The sequence below is a fragment of the Mesoplodon bidens genome (assembly GCF_964165515.1).
Source record: "Mesoplodon bidens genome assembly, chromosome: 1".
Lineage (NCBI taxonomy): Eukaryota > Metazoa > Chordata > Mammalia > Artiodactyla > Ziphiidae > Mesoplodon > Mesoplodon bidens.
The window spans coordinates 227,784,987-227,803,081 of NC_138176.1; the positions used below are offsets into that span (position 1 = coordinate 227,784,987).

Below are 18,095 nucleotides of genomic sequence, written 5' to 3' on the forward strand. Positions count from 1 at the left end.
GAGATAATTCCAGAACGTGCTTATTAGCTCAGTGTTCCGAATATGGTAAGCTCTCCATAAACAATACACACTGTTAGGACTGTATTCTTCAAAAGACAGAGGGCACATTGAACTTGGCACTAATTTGTGTCAAGTTTCAGGGCATTGAAACCAGAAAATGTGTTCCTCATCCCATGTGGCCTGCAGCATCTCCCGGCTGCCCTTTTCGATCCGCATATCCCGGTGCTCCGTGGAGCTTGGTCCCTGCCCACGTGGGGGAGTTTCCTGAGCTGGTAACTGCCCCCTTCAGACCTGCCTCCTTTGTGCCCTCTGAACAGCTGAAGGATCCAAACACCCCCATGGCCTCTATACCGTCTGATTAAACTCAGTTTGCAAACTGGTCTAACAGCTGCAAGGAGCTCGGTCAAGTAGAGGCATACTCATAGGTGTGGGTGGTATTTCAGCAGGATATATTGGATTCTCTTAGGAACAGTGAGCCCTGCTAAGCCGCCGCCTCCTTCCACTGAGTCTTCATGCACATGAGTCGTGTTTCATGTCAAGAGCAGTTGCTCTGGGAAGTTAAATGTTTCTTGAGAGTAGGAGAGTTCTGGTCAGTCTTACTAAGAATATCAGACTAAGAGTTCATGACTCAGTGAATTGCTTTGAATGTATCAAGCCTAAAAATGGGAACAGTGATTTTTATGGTTCCTTTAAGCCCTGAAAAAATTTTCTCCGTATAGTGGATAAAATTCCAGTTTTATCCCTATATAGTGAGAGAAAATTCTGGTTTTGTTCCAGGAAGCCCAGAAGAAAGATGCCGTGCTTCTAAACTTTTCTGAAAAATTGCATCATGTTCAGGAGGCTGCTAGGTAAGCAAAGAAGAGAACTGTGAGAACAAGTTTTTTTGTTGTTTTTTTTTAACTACCTTCTTATGAAAACTGATGAATATTTTACAACTTCTGGATTCATGTTTGAACTTTTAAAAGTTTTGTCTTGTTGAACTTTCAGACCTTCCTTTCATTTGGTTACAGAGGTATGTGTGCACCTTTGGGATTTGGGCGTTTTGAAAAATTAATCTTTATTTTTAATCTAAAAAACTCCTATTGCAGTCTATTCTAATGAATCTCATCAGTGTAAATATATATATATATATATATATATATATATATATATATATATATATATATATATATATATATACACACACACATATATGGATTAAGAACTTCAAATACCTCCACACCCAAAAGATAGGGCTCAAAGAACACAGCCTGTTACCTTGGGAGTTGGTATATATCAGGCAAGCTTCCAGGGCCATACATCACTGATTCCTTTAGAATCTAACATGGTACGTTTATTTTCTATTGCATTAAAAGAAGTTGGAACCATACCAAGGGCTGTGAAAGGATTCTGTTTTAACTTAGTCACTCAACTTTGCAGAGAAAGTATCTACCAAACATAAAGCTCTATTTACATCACTGTTTACTTCTGATCCTAATATAGATGTGTATTTTAACATAGCTGTAATCTGTGTATACATGCTATTTTGAATCCTATGCTTTTAAATTTACAATACATATCCATGCATCAGTGGTAAATGTTCAACGACCAGCTTTTCAGGGAGAAAAGTCCTGATTTGTAGCAACTGCTGATTTCCATGGCGTAAATACTGCTGCCATGGCTGATCTCAAGCTCCTAATGTGGCACTACTGACTGTGGAGCTGGGGAGAGATACCCACAGCCACAGCTGTGTCCCATGAGCTGGCTCCAGCACCTTACCTCACGTATCAACCCAGTGCATGTCATCTGCTTGTTATCTGAGGGACTCTATCCAGTTGGGACATCTGTGAACCGTATGCATAAACACATGAACCAGAGCTTTCTAAGCCCCACCCCGCCACTGGCCCGCATCTCAGTGTTACTGACTGCAAACATCTAACCACAGATGACATGTCTTTCCCAAAGTGAGATTATCCGTCCAAAGGTGTAAACAGTTCACAGTTCATATTTACAGATCACCAGAGTATTCTCCCCAAAGAATGAGCATTTTCAAAGATGTAAACTGTTTTGGTTTCTGAATTACTAACAGAAATTTGTGTGGGAATATTTTTTCCGCTTCCTAGTATGGAGATGTTTCTAAGAGATACATAGAGAAATAAAGGTTCCATTTCTGGTCAGAGTTAGATGGGGAAAGTTAGCTAGATATTGTCTTAGAAAAAACTTATTTACTAAGGTTATTTATTTGAAATGGAAAGTGAAGTACAAACAGGTCATAGGTGGGTGCCAGTGACCAGTGAAGGTGGAAAACTTTTTTTTTTTTTTTTTGTGGTACATGGGCCTCTCAGTGTTGTGGCCTCTCCCGTTGCGGAGCACAGGCTCCAGACGCGCAGGCTCAGCGGCCATGGCTCATGGGCCCAGCCGCTCCGCGGCATGTGGGATCTTCCCGGACCGGGGCACGAACCTGTGTCCCCTGCATCGGCAGGCGGACTCTCAACCACTGCGCCACCAGGGAAGCCCTATTTTTTTTAAATAAATTTATTTATTTTATTTATTTATTTTTATTTTTGGCTGCGTTGGGTCTTTGTTGCTGTGCACGGGCTTTCTCTAGTTGCGGTGAGCAGGAGCTACTCTTGGTTGCGGTGCGTGGGCTTTTCCTAGTGGTGGCTTCTCTTGTTGCGGAGCACGGGCTCTAGGCACACAGGCTTCAGTAGTTGTGGCATGTGGGTCCTGTAGTTTTGGCTCACGGGCTCTAGAACACAGGCTCAGCAGTTGTGGCTCATGGGCTTAGATGCTCTGCAGCACGTGGGATCTTCCCAGACCAGGGCTCAAACCCGTGTCCCCTGAGTTGGCAGGTGGATTCTTAACCACTGCACCACCAGGGAAGCCCCTGAAGGTGGAAAACTATTGCATAAAAAAAAAGTTAGAATTGATCATGGAAGCATGAAAGCATCTTGATTTACGAATTTGCTAATTGAATTCCACCTGGATTTAGGTTTCATCTATTCACTTTACCAGGCGACAGAAACATCATTCATGCTCTGTTAATCTGGGTGTGACATACGTAACAAAAGCCTTGCCATCAATTCCACCATTTCTCCGCAGAACTGTTAGCTGTGTGTCAGTTCTCCCTAAGGCACAGAGTGCTGACTCTGGTTGCCTGTGGCGAGCAACATGCAGTCTGTGTAGTGTCTCCGTATCACCCTTAATATCCCGTTTATCGGCATGCTCTGCCTTGCTTTTCATGGGTTAGAGCTTTTGTATTTGTGTTTCATGGCCAGAGGAAAGTATAAGGATCTGAGTCCTGCTGAATTCTAATGCTAACAGCATAAAGACGTTCAGACCTAGTTTATGAAAAGCTTCACAAGTCCCGTGCTTCCGGTTATCTCACCAGCAAGAACAAAATTACATCCTGGTCTTTGAACCAGTGTGTGTCTTTAGGAAGGAATCACCTCTTAAGGAAACATAGGAGGAAACTCTAGATACAGAGGTCAGTAAACGTAATCACGGTAGCTCTCCCCTTCTGTTTCCATGGTCTTGTTTGATGTACCTGCGTGACACCTGGCCTCCTGTGCCATGTACCCACTCTCCCCTTTCTTCTTTCAGATTATCTCTGGATAACACAGAAGCAGAGCTGCACTCGCTCTTTGTCAGGACAAGATCTCTGAAGGAGAACGTCCAGCATGATGGCGAGCTCTGTCAGCAGATGGAAGATTTCCTTCAGGTGTGTGTATGATTCGAGTCCGTCCCCCTGATCTCATCTTCAGCAGCCCCTCAAGGCTGGTTACGTTTGCAGGGCTGTTTGTGGAAGCAGCAGGTTCCCATGCATATTTTTTCCCCAAGTCGGTAAAAGGAAGTTTGTATTTCAGTGCCCAGCCTTTGCTGGGTTGGTTTTTTGGCAGAGGATATTGAATATGGTCTAACCCTGAGGCTTTGGTTAGGGACAGGGTCTCTGTTTATCTCTGCTCTGTCTGCATGATGGCACCGCCTAGGAGTGAACTGGGATCCCTTATGCTTACACTTGGCAGCTTCTGTCTGGCAACTCAGGTTTTGCTTCTAAAGCACAGTTCAGGAGTTCCTGTCTCCCACTCGAACTTTTGGACACCAGTAGGAAGTTCCACGGAGATCGTTAAAGACACCTGAGCACTTGGGCTGTTGTTCCTTCCGTTGTTTTTGTGGCAGAAACAAGCTCCATTTTGGCATATTTTATAGGGAGGGCAGGAGAACACACCAGAGTTGGTGCCTCTCACCACCAAGTGCACCAGCCCCACAGGGTGTGGCAGGAGCTGTTCGGAATAACATCAACAAAACCCAGCAGAGAGAACATGTTTGTGACAGCTCACTGTGACTCACTAATCACAGTCTGACATACTTCTTTTCTCTTCCTTATTTTTTTAAAGAAAAGGTGGCACCTTTTCATGCTTTCAGTCTTCAGTGAAATGGTGTGCTGCCTTCAGTGTCAGGGCTTCGAGGCTCATGAGCTGGAATACATGAGGTAGGGCCGCCCTGGGCGGTGGAAAGGGACCAGTGCTTTTGAGGGTTGGACCAGCCTCAGCCTCCCTCATTTCCTTGTAATGAAGTCGCATCAAATGCTGTGAGCTGCAGCTCCCGTCAGCGAACATTTGATGTTGTTTGGCTCTGCTGGGAGTTTGTTTTTATTATTAAACACATGTTCTGTATTTTCTTTCATATGTCCCTAAACTCTAATTTTCCCTTAAAAGTGCACAGATTTTCTTCTCAAAGTGAGACAACAAAGCAAACACCACCACAGAATCATCTAACAGTAGCTAGGAAAACACTCAGCAGTAAAGACAAACGGAACAAATCCAGAAATTCAAGGAGAAGGCCTGTCACACATCGGGAGAAGGATTCTGGAGGTCTCATTTCTCAGTTCTTATGTTAAATGTTAATCTCTTATGCTAAATAGTAGCACAGAAAGGCTTATGATGCAAAGCCACACCCCCGGACTGCTCTTCAGAAGCAACCTTGTTTTCACTCTAAACTCGTCTTCCTGATAGTCAACTTTATCTCTCTAAGTAGACTGTTCCACACAGCTATTTATTTTTCTTTTTTAAGTTCACTTTCTTTTTAAATGGGGGAAATACAGTTTTTTAAGTTAGGTTATGGTCCGGCCATGAAGGGCTCTGAATGCCAGTCGGAAAACTTTGCTCTCTAAGCTATGGTGAACCATTTTTGAGCAGAAAAATGACAGGAACACAGTTTTGCAGATCTGTTTCAGTGTTTTGACCCTTTGGGTGAGAGGTACCAAGTGTACTGGTGTGGAACTTTGGTCCACAGCAGACAAGTTCGAGCTGGAAAGTTGAGATTGCTGCCACAACTGCCAGTCTGTCGTTCATGCTTTGCCAGTGTTCTTTGGGCTTTTTCATCTGTGGCCTTAACCATGAGGAAAGGGTTCAGCAACCAGCTCTTGGCAAACAACTCTGAGCGTGGTGGCTTTTCAGGCCCTATTCAGAATGTTTCACTTTCCCAGGTCCTAAGGGGACTGGAAGCGCTCAGGCACTCTCCCTGTCCCCACAAGATCTGCGATGAGACATCCCAGGTGGCGTAAGCTCCCATGAAGATTCTTGTCAAAGTCCTGTTTTTCTGCATTTGAGCTGTTCTTGGCTGGAATCCACCTTTCCCCCTGTGTGAGAATGACAGGCAAAGATTTATCCTTCCATTAATATCCTTCTCTCCTCGAAGAAAACTACAGCGTGAACGCACACACTGCCTCGGGTTACTGACTCAGATGGTTACTTTCTCTGGCATTTGGTTTCCTAAATAGTTTTGGTTTCCTGCTACTTCTCGAATATGCTTGGTGGAAGAAAAGGGTTTTGAAGGGGGTTAGTGTGGGGGTAGGTGGGAGGGGATGCGTCTTCTCGGAATTTCTCCTGAGATTCTCTTTAGTGTTCCAGCAGTGAGCCCCTCCGCCAGTTGGGCAGCCCGCAACTTCACTATTTCCCACGCCCAGCCCTCCACCCAAGATGACTTTTCTCAAATAGAAGTGTGATTTCATAAAAGAATATACCCCATGCATTCCTTCTTCATATAAGCCTTGTTATCCAGTGAAAAAGCACCGTCAGGTTTCAGTGTGACCCCAAATGCTGTCTCCCCGGGGCTACGTCTCCTCTACCTGGCTGCTTCCTCACCTCAGCTCAACAGGAAATGTCACTGAGCTGCCGTCAGAGACAATTTGCTTGTGCCTTTGGCCCTGGGGATCCCCATCCTGAAGGGGCTGGGGCTCAGCAGAGGAGAGCGGGCTTCCTTCGGCCGCACTGCATTGCTGCAGTACTTGAGTCTGTATGGGCCTTGGAGACGTTGTTCTAGAAGAATTAGGAAAAAACAAAGAGGCCAAGAGGATTGATTTGTATAGGGCAGTAGTTCCAAGCCATGGGTACCCATCAAAACCTCCTGGGGAGTTTTAATAAAGTAATGGCAGGTCCACCCCAAATCTACTGAATGGCTTGGGGGTGAGGGGTGCAAGCGTGGGCCATAGACAGAGCTGACTCGGATAAGAAGCCCTGGCTGGGCATTTGTCCCTGCGGGGGTGACACTGACCCCGATAGAGCTCATTTGGGGGTAAGTTTAAACCCCTCTCAATGGGGCAGACCTCTGAATAAGACAACTGGTCAATATAAGTGACTTCCGGGACCCTGAAGTAGACCCTTGGCCCAGTCTAAGCCTCAGTCGTGAGAGAAAGAAGAACAGATACAGACAGATGCAGGGTTTTCCTTCACAACACCAACTGCACTCCTGTGCCATGTGTCCAGTGACATTACAGGGGAACATTTGGTTGGTGGCCTCCTCCAGCTTAAAGCTCTGCAGTCTCCTGTGGCTCTCAGGCCTTGCATGGGGGTTCCCCTCGCTTCCCCAAGGTGTTGTCTGGGGTGAATTACTCTCCTGTCAGCTCGGAGGGACGTGCAGTGAGCCCTGAAAGTGCAGCCCAGGCGCCGGGCAGCAGGCCGAGCGCTCACCTCGGCGTGTGCTGTCTGTCCCCTTCCCCGCAGTTTGCCCTGGAAAAGCTGGCGGAGCTGGAGTGCTGGAAGCAAGAGCTCCAGGACGAGGCCCACACCCTCATCGACTTTTTCTGTGAAGACAAAGACACCGTGAAACTGGACGAGTGCCTTCAGATATTCAGAGACTTCTGTGTCAAATTCAACAAAGCAGTGAAGGTACGGCTCTGTGTTTCCTGAGTTGTCAGGATTTTTCTTTTTCCTCTTCCCAGCCAGCCCTCTGCCTGTGGCGGAAAGGTGCTTCAGCAGCTCCGCGGCATCAGGAAAGGAAGGTCTGGCCCGGGCGCTGTTGCCCGGCTGTCACTCGGGATCCCGGGGAAAGTCTCTGCCGTCTCAGCCCGAGCCTTTCCCTGTTGGCAGGAATCTATTGTTTGGCTGCCTTTGCTACTTATCTGCTCATTCCTACGCTCGCTCTGATGCCCTCAAAACATTTTGTTAGGTTTTTTTAGGATGGCAGTCACGATATTAAGACGCCTCTTTGAAGATCCTTCCCCCTTCCCAGGAGACACTTTCCTCTTTCAGGGGGACCTTTGTCGCAGTGGGATGGGAAGGCCCTCACTCCCCTGTTTTAAGCTCCATAGCCATTGCCAGGGGTTGGCATCTGGGGAGCCAGGCTGTCCTCGGCCAGAGTGGGCTTCAAAGTGCCCTGATAGTGAGGGAGTCTGCTGCTGTCCGAACGTGACTGCTGCTTTCTTGCACTTCAGCCTCCAGGTCCAATAATCTCTGAGTTCATGCAGAAGCCAGGAAACTCTTTGGGTTGCTTGGCTTTGCAAATAAAACTTTCATCTGTCAATTAAAAGCAAAATAACATCCCATCATTTCAGGTGCTGATAAGGAACCAAGTACTCGTGGGTCACCTCTTTCCCTATTTTTAAGTGCAGATGTGTCCTTAGCTGAATTTCTCTGAGGGGTTGCTCAGACATCTCCCCAGCCCTAAGTGAGTAGCTGGAGTTCTCAAGCTGCCTTTCTCTGTCCAGCGAAGAGGAGGCTGAGCCTGTGGCCACGTTTCCTCTCCCCTGTCCAAGCAGTGAGGTCAGCAGGCGGAGGCGCTGGTGGGCGGTAGCGGCCAAATTGGCTCTTTCTGAGGCCCTCGCTCCCAGTCAGAATTCTCCAGGCCCATGAGGCCACCTGTATGATGCTCTCAGCCCAGCTGTCCTGAGAGCCAGGAGCTGGCCCCATGCCCTCCCACAGGCAGCCTTGAAAGGAGAAGACCCGGGACCCTGGGGAGCCCGAGGGCAGAGCTGCAGGAGGGGCCCAGAATTTCTGGTCAGAGCCAGAGCCTCTCAGAACTTGGAAGGGAAAGTCCACTGTTTGAGGAAATTGATTTTCAAGTAAAAAGCACTAATGATAACAGATTTGGGTGCCACATCTGCACGTTTACGTGACACGAGTATAGTTAAGGACAGTAAAGCGTGCTTTGGTGCGTGCATTTCTTCCCGTTCTGTTTGTTGCGGGAGGGCTGGCTCCTTGGAGCAGGGAGAAAGGTAGAAAGATTTGTAAAGCAAATCCTCCTCTCCGATTGTGGGAAGCGGGTGGGGCACAAGGGACAGAGCCTCGGTGGCATTTCTGGTGGTTCTTTACCAGGGAGCATTCAGAGAACACAGATTGAAAGGCATCTCTTAATGTCCTGAGTCTACATTTATGCATCCAAATCATCGTTAAGTACAATGTGTGCACATGAGTTTGTGTGTGTAGATGTTTCCATGCAGCACAGATTCTTTTAACACCCGTTGTAGTTTTCTCTCTGCTCTTTTGCCTAAATAGCACTTTCCTGGAAGTCCTTTCTCTCTTGCCCTGCTTAGAAACCAAGTTGGGTTTCCTCCGAGTTGAGGTCTCGGGCATGTGTGGAATCACAGCCCGCACCGAGGGCACGATGCCTTGACTGGAAGTTAGGCCCAGGGATCTGATGAGAACTTTAGGCAGATGGTTGGGGCCAGGCCTAGTGTGCACGCCCGGCCACGCCCATGTTGCTTGCAGAGAACAGAGGCCTCCAGCCCCCCGGGCACACATGCACGTGCAAACACACACTCGCATGCAAACACAGGCCGTCTCCCTCGCTGAAACAAATGACCCAGGTCTCTCCTCCCGCCTGTGTCTCTCAGTGGGGTCTTAGGGTAGCTGTCTCTGGAATTGCACTTGGGTCCCACGTGTCTCATGCATCTTCTGGCTTCTCTCCGTCCCTCCTTCAGGACAACCACGACCGCGAGGTGCAGGAGCTGAGGCGGCTGCAGCGGCTGAAGGAGCTGGAGCAGAAACGGCATTCCTGGGCGGCTGGGGAGCTTGGATTCGGCCGGAGCAGCAGTGAGAACGACGTGGAGCGGTTGACTAAGAGGGGCGTGGAGGACCTGCCCCCTTTCCTGCGCTCCAGGCCCATCATCCTCTCCTACCGGCCCCCCAACACCCGCCGCTCCCGCCTCTCCCTGGGCATCGTGGCCGACCGGGAGCTGCTGAGCTTCCTGGAGAGCTCCACTGGCAGCCCTGAGGAGCTCAAGTTCCACAGCTTGCCCCGGAGCTGCCCCCGGCAGGCCCCGGCCAGCGGAGCCCGGACAGAGCCTGGAGAACAGAGGGACCAGGGCTCCAGCCCAGCACACAGACCTCCGGCCTCGGAGGGCCAGGAGGAAGCCCCCCACCCCACCTCCGCTTGGCCGAGCCAGCTCCCGGCCCCCTGGCCTGAGGAACCCGCCTCCGCCTTACCCCGGGTTCGGTGCAATGGGGTCAGCATCCTCCGAAAGAGGAACAGCGAGCCCGTGGGCCTGGGTCCCGCGCGGTCCCCTCCACTCTCGCCGTTGGCTCTAGGGATTAGGGAGCATGAGCTGGTGACGGGTCTGGCCCAGTTCGACCTCCAGGCTGCCAAGGGCCCGGAGGAGCTGGCCCCGCTGACCGTGAATGACTTCAGCCCAATGGAGCTGGCGTCCGTGGGGGATGAGAGCCCGCAGTCCCTGGGCGCCAGCAACGGCAGCCCGATGCCCGTGGGCAGAGGTGCCCAGGGGGGTCCCAGCCCGGCCCCAGGGGATGGCAGCGCTGCCCCGGATGAGCCCATCAGCGCGGCTCCGGTATCTGAGGGCAGCAGCGACCCCGAGAACCAAGATCCTGGGCCTTTGTTCTACATCTCGGACACCACCGACTGCTCACTGACCCTGGACTGCTCGGAGGGAGCCGACTCCAGACCCAAAGGGGGGGACCCGGGGGAGGAGGGCGACGGGGAGGGCTCCGTGTCCTCCAGGGCCGGGGAGACGGGCGGCAGCCAGGTCTCCCCAAACCCCGCCTGCCACCCGCCTGCGGAGACTCCCATTGCCGCCTCCGCCTCCGGCGGCTCCGTCTCGGGGAAGAGCGAGCCGGGCTGCAAGGGGGGCCTGCCCAGGGACAGGCCGGCCAGAGGGAGGGAGGCGATGGCCCCGAAGAGGAGCCCCCTCAAAGAGGCGTCGGCGGGGGCGTCCAGGGCGGGGCCTGCCCGGCGGGGCGCAGGGGCGGCGGGGCCGGTGCGGACGCTGACGGGCTGCGAGAGCGAGAGCATGCGCAAGGTCGTGCCCATCTCGCGCGCCGGCCGCGCCCCCCCAGCCGGCAAGCGCTCCCCTCGCGAGGCCCCCGTCGGCGCTAACCCGCCTGCGCCGCTGTCGCGCCGCAGCTCGGTGCTGGGGCCCCCGAACGCGTCGCCCGGGAGGTCTTCGACGGCGGCCCGGCCCGGGAGGGAGCCCCCAGCGCCGCCCAGGAGCTCCTTCAGGAAGCCCAGCGCCAAGCCCCTGCGCAATGTCCCGCGGCTGAAGCCCGAGGAGAACAAGATCTGCCGCTCCGGCTCCCAGGGCCCCGACAGCCCCGAGGAGCCGCCCCGCGCCCCGCCGGCCCCCAGCGCGCCCCGCGGCCCGGCCCCGGTCCCCAGCTTCGCCCGCAGCACGGTCGCCTCCTCGTCTCGGTGCCAGAGGACCGACTCCCCCCCTGTGGCCAGATCCCCGGGCCTCACCCGGACCGTGTCGCAGCGGCAGCTGAAGGTGAAGGGTGGCCCCGAGGACGCCGCCCCCAGGGACAGCGGCGCCCTGCGGCGGGCCGGCAGCGCCCGCGCCCCCCGGAAGGGGCCCGAATCGGCCGAGGGCCCCGGAGACAGCGCCCAGGCCCCGCCGAAGGGCCTCGGGGCCGGGGAAAGGGCCTCCCTCCGGCTGAAGGACGCCTGTCGGGGGGCGCTGGGGAAGGGGCTCCATCCCTTGCGGAAGTGAGGGGCGTCCGCGCTCCCCGGTCGCCTGCTGGGGTCCGGGTGGTGAGGACCGACTTGTGCGAAAGGCCGACCCCGAACGTCTATTCCACGTAAAGTTCGCCGGGGCCACCTGCCAGTGCTCCTGTCACGGAAGGTGTAGCCGTGGGTCCCGCCTACCATGCCGCGCTGACTCCGGCTGGACTGGACGGACGGACGGACGTCCTGCCGCCATGGGCAGGCATCTCCGCCCGCGCCCCGGAGGTGGACCAGGCGGACCCCGTCTCCCAAACAGACCACAGAGACCCGTGAACGACTCAGACGAGGAAAATGACTTTCCTATGTAACAAGTAAAAGAAGATTTGGGGCCAGTTTTTATATATCAATGACTTATTTTTTAATATAAAAATTAAACGTTGTTTTAGTTGGTTCCTTTCACGGAGTGAAATGCGTCCCGGGGGGAAATGGTGAAGATGTTTTTATCTTCCTGTGTTCCCTGGCCTCAGGGTTCCACCTGCCCACCCCGTGCATAGCTGGCAACTAGACTTCCGCAAGCCCTTGGGTGTTCTGTGGTTGGCCCCGTCTTCCTGAAGACCTTCTTCTTTGCTCGCCTCACCCTGCTGACTTTGGTGAGGGTTTGGGTGTGGACAGGGGGGAAAGTGAGACTGGTGGACGGAAATCGGGTGCTCCCGTGTGTTGGGGCGGGCACCGTGGGCAGTGGGGCAAGTCTCCCCTGCAGATGGGTGGCAGCCCCTGGAGAATGCTGAAGCTTCCAGAGTTTAGAGGTGCCATATTTTGATGGAAGGTCATCAGGGACTGTTCAGCTGAGCACATCTTTCCCGTTGTGTTTTCTCATTTGAGTATCTGTTGTAAAAGTGAGTGAAGGCTGCTATGACTTGTGTTCGCTCTAGTTACAGGGAAGAAAAAAACCTTCAGTCTCCCACTCTTTCCTTTGCTAATGTGACCTGGAGCCTGGAGCGAAGCTCTCTCCTCTCACCTCTCTCTCCCTCTCTCTCTCTCTCTCTCTCTCTCTCTCGATACTTTTTAATGTTTCTGTCTGTTCTTTGGTACAGTGGTTTTAAATCCTGAGAAAAACCAGATCAAGTTTTTAAAAACACCAAAAAAAAAAAAAAAGAAAGAAATTGCTTTAGAAGATTTTATATTATCAGGAAATTTTGGGGAAAAAAGGTCAGGCTTCATTCAAAAGAAAGAGGCAAACATGTACTATCTCTACTCAGTGCCAGTTCACTGTTTGCCTCTGACTAATTGGGAAATGGGGGAATTCTTGAAACTTTTTTGTTCTTTAAAAATTGCCCCCCCCCCTTTTTTCACTTTTGATCACTTGTTAGTGAAACTTCGTTTTACATCTGACAGCGGTAGGTGGACTTTGGCGAATATAATGTATTTGTGATGGATCCATACGGTCGACGTTACAGTCTCCCTCCTGTAGACTGTTGCCTTCCATGCAAATCAATTGGAAACTCTGAGCTTCCGTAAGTCAGCTAAATTGAAAAGATAAACTTCATGGCTGAAGAAGTAAGGCACTTGACCACAAAACCTCTTGTAAAAGCAGCCCTCAGAGGGCTTCCCTGGTGGCGCCGTGGTTGAGAGTCCGCCTGCCGATGCAGGGGACACGGGTTCGTGCCCCGGTCCGGGAGGATCCCACATGCCGCGGAGCGGCTGGGCCCGTGAGCCGTGGCTGCTAAGCCTGCGCGTCCGGAGCCTGTGCTCCGCAATGGGAGAGGCCACAACAGTGAGAGGCCCGCGTAACGCAAAAAAAAAAAAAAAAAAAAAAAAAAAGCAGCCCTCAGTAAGTATTTCCAGTGCTCCACAAAGATGAATCCTGAGCCATTTTTCACCATCTCAAAAAGCCTTAAAAATCATGTATCTAACCATGCAGACAAAAATGTTCAAACCATAGGGCCTGTGAAAGAGGTCAAAAGTTTGTGGATTTGTGGGTAATGCCAGAGTCGGGACCCCTTGGCGGGACCCTAGAAACTGAGGTCAGAGTCCCTGTTCCGTCACTGATGCTGTGTGGTTTTGGCAAGTCACTCCCTCTCCTTAATCCTTTGTTTCCCAGTCTGCAGAAGTAGGGGCATGGCCTCGATCATGCTCTTCAAGAGTCCTTCAAACTCCCAAGAGTCCAAGTCATCATGAACAACCAAGGACCCATGTCTGCCCTGGGATCAGCTTCCAGAACTAACCCCCAGCATCTCTACAGCAGAGGTCTCACATAAAGGGCCGCTCAGAAGAAAGCACCTTCAGAATGAGTTGTTGCTTTGATATCTAATAAGCTGAGTTTCCTGAGAAGTGGTGTTTTGCTTAGCCCTATGGACAACTTGTATGCATCTGTGTGAACAGGTGATCATTCTGTTACCTTTTATTGGTAGTAAGCTTGGAAAAATAAATATATAATGCAGAACTGTAAATAAGTTTCTATAGAAACTTAAGATAAACTGAATGTATTTAAAGGTCCATTTATATGTTCTTTAATGTAATGTGTAGTTTAATAAAGTTCCTGTTTATGGGATTTGTGTTTTCTCCTTGGCTGCTTCTGTGGATATGTGTACTGTGTGATCCCAGTAAGAGAGTGTCATTTCCTGCACAGAGAGAAGGCGGGTTGCAGGAGGTGCCAGAGGGCTGGGATACAGCAGTCCTATCTTCAGAGGGCTCAAGAGCCAAAATTCAGCTGTTGATGTGTATCTTCTTGGTAGCACAGAACCTGCATTTAACTGAAGGCCCAGGGAGTGGGCCTTGCGCCAGACCTGGGATGTGGGCATGCATCTGACACGTGGGCCATCCATGGAATGTTCAGCACCTCATACACGCTTACATTATTCCATGTTGTGGACCAAGCTTTGTGTAATCTCCCTGGGGCCAGCAAGTCTGGATCTGCTCCTGTGTGTTCTCATGTGTTTTGGCTCAGGACGCTGTTGGGAAATAGCAGCTCACCTCTGTGGCTGCCTCAGGAGTAAGAGAGGGAGGGAGGTGTGCTTTTATTTGAAGCACAGTGTTGGTTTGAGAAGAAAGGGGGATTGTGTGTAAGCTGAGCCTCATACCTTGGGGTTTCCTGTCAAGTTCTAGTCCTAGTTACTCTCCCAGTTTAGCTGACAGTGGGTTAGAGGAAGATCCCAGGGTCAGGCAACAACGGATGAGAGAACAGGTGACTCACAATGTCCTCATTGGGAGTTGCTGCCCCGTGGACATCTGTAGCCTGGTTTTGCCTGGGTTGTAAGCCGTTTGGGGCACTGGACCCCTCCCTCTACAGTCATCTCTGCAGTACCAGGGCTTACTGACCCAAACCAAAGCAAGGCCTTTTATTTCCACAGTGAGTCTCAAGAAGTTTTCTTTATACCCTTTATTTTATGGCTTTCACAAGGAACCTGGGTTCTAGTCTTCCTCCCAAAGATTCTCGTTGAAACCAGGGACCACAATTTCGTAATTGTTCATTCAAGAGTCTGCATATTTATATATTATGGCCAGAGGCTCCAGAATGGTTTGGTAGAACTATTAATTCAGGCTTCCGCGGTGCACAAATCCACCAACTTCTGCCTCTAAGGATGAAGTACCCTTCCTCTATCTCCTCCCATCTGGCAGTGATGACATTTTGCAATTTCACAGAATTTTCTATTGAAGCTTAAACTTTAGTCTTCTGCTTCATGCTTCAGTCCCGCCCAAAAAAAAGAAGAGGTTTTTTTTCAGTGTATGTGTCCCCAAACTGTAAACACATATGCCAAATTTGAATATGAGACATTGCAGCTGGTCACTCACTAAGTACTTCTTAAAATTATTTGGGCCGTGAGCACAAACAAAACGGGGGACAATGGGTCTGCAGAGCCACCCTATTTGGCATCCATGGAGCCACAGTGCATAGCTCAGAATGAATCCTGTGCAGACTTGAAAACGTAACCCACAGCAGCCTCTCCCTGGGGGTGTTTTCATCTGCAAATATCTTCCAGTAAAATGCTCTATGGCTCACTGGATCGCCTCAGTGGAGACAAAGGTAACATTCTTGTGGTTGTAGAAAGTGGCTTTTCTGTCTTCTAGGCCAGAGCCCTGCAATGAGGTTTTGGCTTTGTGGTTGATAGGTAGGACAATTGGACCCCACTGCAGGAGGGGTCACGGCCCTAAGCAACACTCACAGTCTCCTTATTCATGGGCCCTTGACCAAGGGCCCACCGAGAGCCTGGCACGACCTGACCTTCAGCCTGTGGAATGCAGCTGGCTCAGCCTGTCCATGAGGATGCTGCCTGAGGTCCTCTTAGGCGCATTCATGCCAGGCTTCTGCAGTCAGGGCCCGGGCTTTGTCCCCAGCTTCCTCAGAAACATTCAAAGCTGAGTCATAGAGGCGGTTCCTACCTTGCAAGCAAATGATATTCCCCACGTTTGCTCGCAATTAGATTTGAGCCTTTCAGAATGCACATTCCCCGAGCAGCCGTGTCATGCATTATAGGTAGGTTTCCAGGACAGCCCATTAGAAACCTCTTTAACCCTTCCATGGTGGACTGTGGCACCAACGTTTCTATAGAGGAGAACCTCACTTGTAACAGTGCTCCTAGAGGAAAACACCAGGGTGCCACAAGCATTCCTCCCCTACTTCGTGGCCTAGAAGCTCCCATCTCCTAGGCCAACTCCAATAAATATGGGCCATTTCTTGTGGGAGACTACCTTTCGTCTGTCCTTCCTGATGGCACACTGGCCGAGTGAGAAGGTGGGTGCCTTGTGCTTCCAGTTCTCCAGGGGGAAAGCTGGGCTCAGCCACACTCCCTTAGGCTCCTGACAACCAGCAAGCAGGTGGCAGGGTTGTGGCGAGGCCAGCTGTGTGGCCAGGGCCTGCCCGCGTGAACCAAGGGCAGCAGCCGTGGGGCCAGTGGGCTGCTTCAGTGAGAGCTGGCTCTTTGCTGTGGGCAGTGGGCTCTCCACAGTGATCCCTGGCCCCTAACAGTGTCGGAGCACCAGTGGCACCCACTCGCCCTGGGTGGAGTGCTCCAGCGTGCGACAGGCCACCCAGGGCTGCTGGGGGATTCCCGGTCGCACTCCAGACCTACACCAAGTCAGCATCTCTGGGAACGCCGTGGGGCCCCCAGATTTGCATTCAACAACTCCCCAGCGATTCATTTTTCACCCTGCTTTTGAGAACCAGTGGACTGGAGAGAGGCCAGAGGCTGGGTTCTGAGGAGGGCTGTTGGGCCGTTCTCCAGCCTGGACCCCTCTTCGAGCCTCTGCCGGGCGAGGCAGGTGCTTTTCCCCTGGGCAGGTGCTGCAGCTCACTCTGAGCTCAGTGCCCGGTTGGGAGGAGAGCTGCCTCTAGAAGCCTGAGGAGGTGGACTGATTTGGATCTTGCAACAGAAGCACCTCTGCTGGTACGCTTGGCCACTCCTTTGAGTCTGGAGCTGTCAGGAACGCAGCACCAGAGCGTCCGGAACAGCAGCTCCAGGGGAACATAGGAAGTGACGCTTCACTCGAGTCTCACAATGGCTGCCTTTTAGGAAGATTAGAATTCAGTGTCAGAGAAGCAATTCGCTAAGAAGTGCTGAGCAATGCCACACCCGTCTGTGTGCCCACGGTGAGATTCTGTCAGCAAAGCTGCTCTTTGGAGCCCTGCTCCCTGGGCCTCTTGGGTTCTGGAGTCTTCCACAGCCTTCATGAGAGTCACTGCAACTGTGTTTTGGGAGCTTCGCCTGGCGGCCGCGGTTCCTCCTCCCGCTGAGAGCCGGGGCCCGGCGGGCGCATCTGCGCTGACCTCACCGCTTAGGAAGGGGGCGGGGCAGCTCTCCAGGGTGCTGACTCAGTGAGGCCGTCAGCCACGGGAACTCGGCCGGCTCTGCCCTGTTTTAGGGCGTAGGAGCCCTCCCTGAGAGGGGGGCTGGGCCCCGGGTCCTTCCAGAGCTGTCAGCACAGACTCATTCTCCTTTCACTGCTGTGTGCTGTAAACAGCTCCCCATGAGACCGGGGAAGTCGCCGAGGTCTCCACAGTCTGGCCACTTCCAGGGACAACCGTTTTGCCAGTTCAGGGAGGGCAGTAGAGGCGATTGAGCTGTATCTGGATGGAAACGATGGTTCGACCTCGGAAGATGCTCCAGCAGAAAGAACAGTAACTCCATTCAGCTGTGGCTGAGCAGAGACGGAAGCCTGGCTGCTCAGCTGTATTTCCCTCTTTCCCAAGGCACCAGCGGTCCCCATCAGCTGATTCATCCCCAGGGAGGAGAGGGAAGAGGTGGGCTGCTCGCAGGGCAGGCTTCCTGCGCCAGCTGAGAGATGGCGGGACAGCCTCCCCACCTCCACAGGGCCTCCTACTCCCGAGGTGGGGTTTGACTCCTGTGCAACAGAAATGAGTCACCACATCAGCACCTAGATAAGGTGCCCACTGCTCTCAGCCCTTTCCCAGCCCCTGCTTTTCTCAATCAGCTCATAATGGGTTGGACTCTGGCTAGTGCTTTTCTCCCAAGAAGCTTATGGCTTTGCAGACAGTTACTCACCACACACCCACTGTCCCAGTGACCCAGTGGGAGGTGAAACTCAGTGGAGGAATTCCTTCTGGGAGAGGTGGAGGGGAGCACGTGAGCCAGTTGTGCCACGTGGCTACCCCAAGGCACCACTTTTGGCCACATTCATGGGGGTGATAGTACCCAGCACGAGATCCAGCTGGTCGGTCCACATCTGGACCTCAGCCCTGGGACACCTTTCAGGAGGAAGTGTGATGAGCTGGATCATGGTGGACGGAAGGACGGGACAGCTGAGGGTCTGGGCACCGTGCTTGAGGACGAGGCCACCAAGACTGTTCAAACTGAAAAAAGGACAGTAAGAACCCGGTGGTGGGATTAATCTTATTCTGTGTTGTTCCGAAGCAAAATGGAGATAAATCTTCAGGTACAGGAGGAGTTCATGCCAAAGCTGCATGTCCCCCTCCCTGGGCTGGAGGC

The 18,095-nt window shown here is 52.1% G+C and overlaps 1 protein-coding gene across 1 annotated transcript in view; it reads left to right on the plus strand.

The window, feature by feature from the left end:
- The window catches only part of FHDC1 (FH2 domain containing 1), a 40,777-nt gene extending 27,502 nt beyond the window's left edge, over nt 1-13,275 (plus strand). The window contains exons 9-13 of the mRNA XM_081235688.1: nt 778-848; nt 3,583-3,700; nt 6,984-7,148; nt 9,179-11,801; nt 13,253-13,275. Coding sequence (XP_081091814.1) covers nt 778-848; nt 3,583-3,700; nt 6,984-7,148; nt 9,179-11,197 — 2,373 coding nt within the window. The 3' untranslated portion in view covers nt 11,198-11,801; nt 13,253-13,275. The remainder of the gene's footprint in view (nt 1-777; nt 849-3,582; nt 3,701-6,983; nt 7,149-9,178; nt 11,802-13,252) is intronic.
- The last annotated feature ends 4,820 nt before the right edge of the window (nt 13,276-18,095 follow it).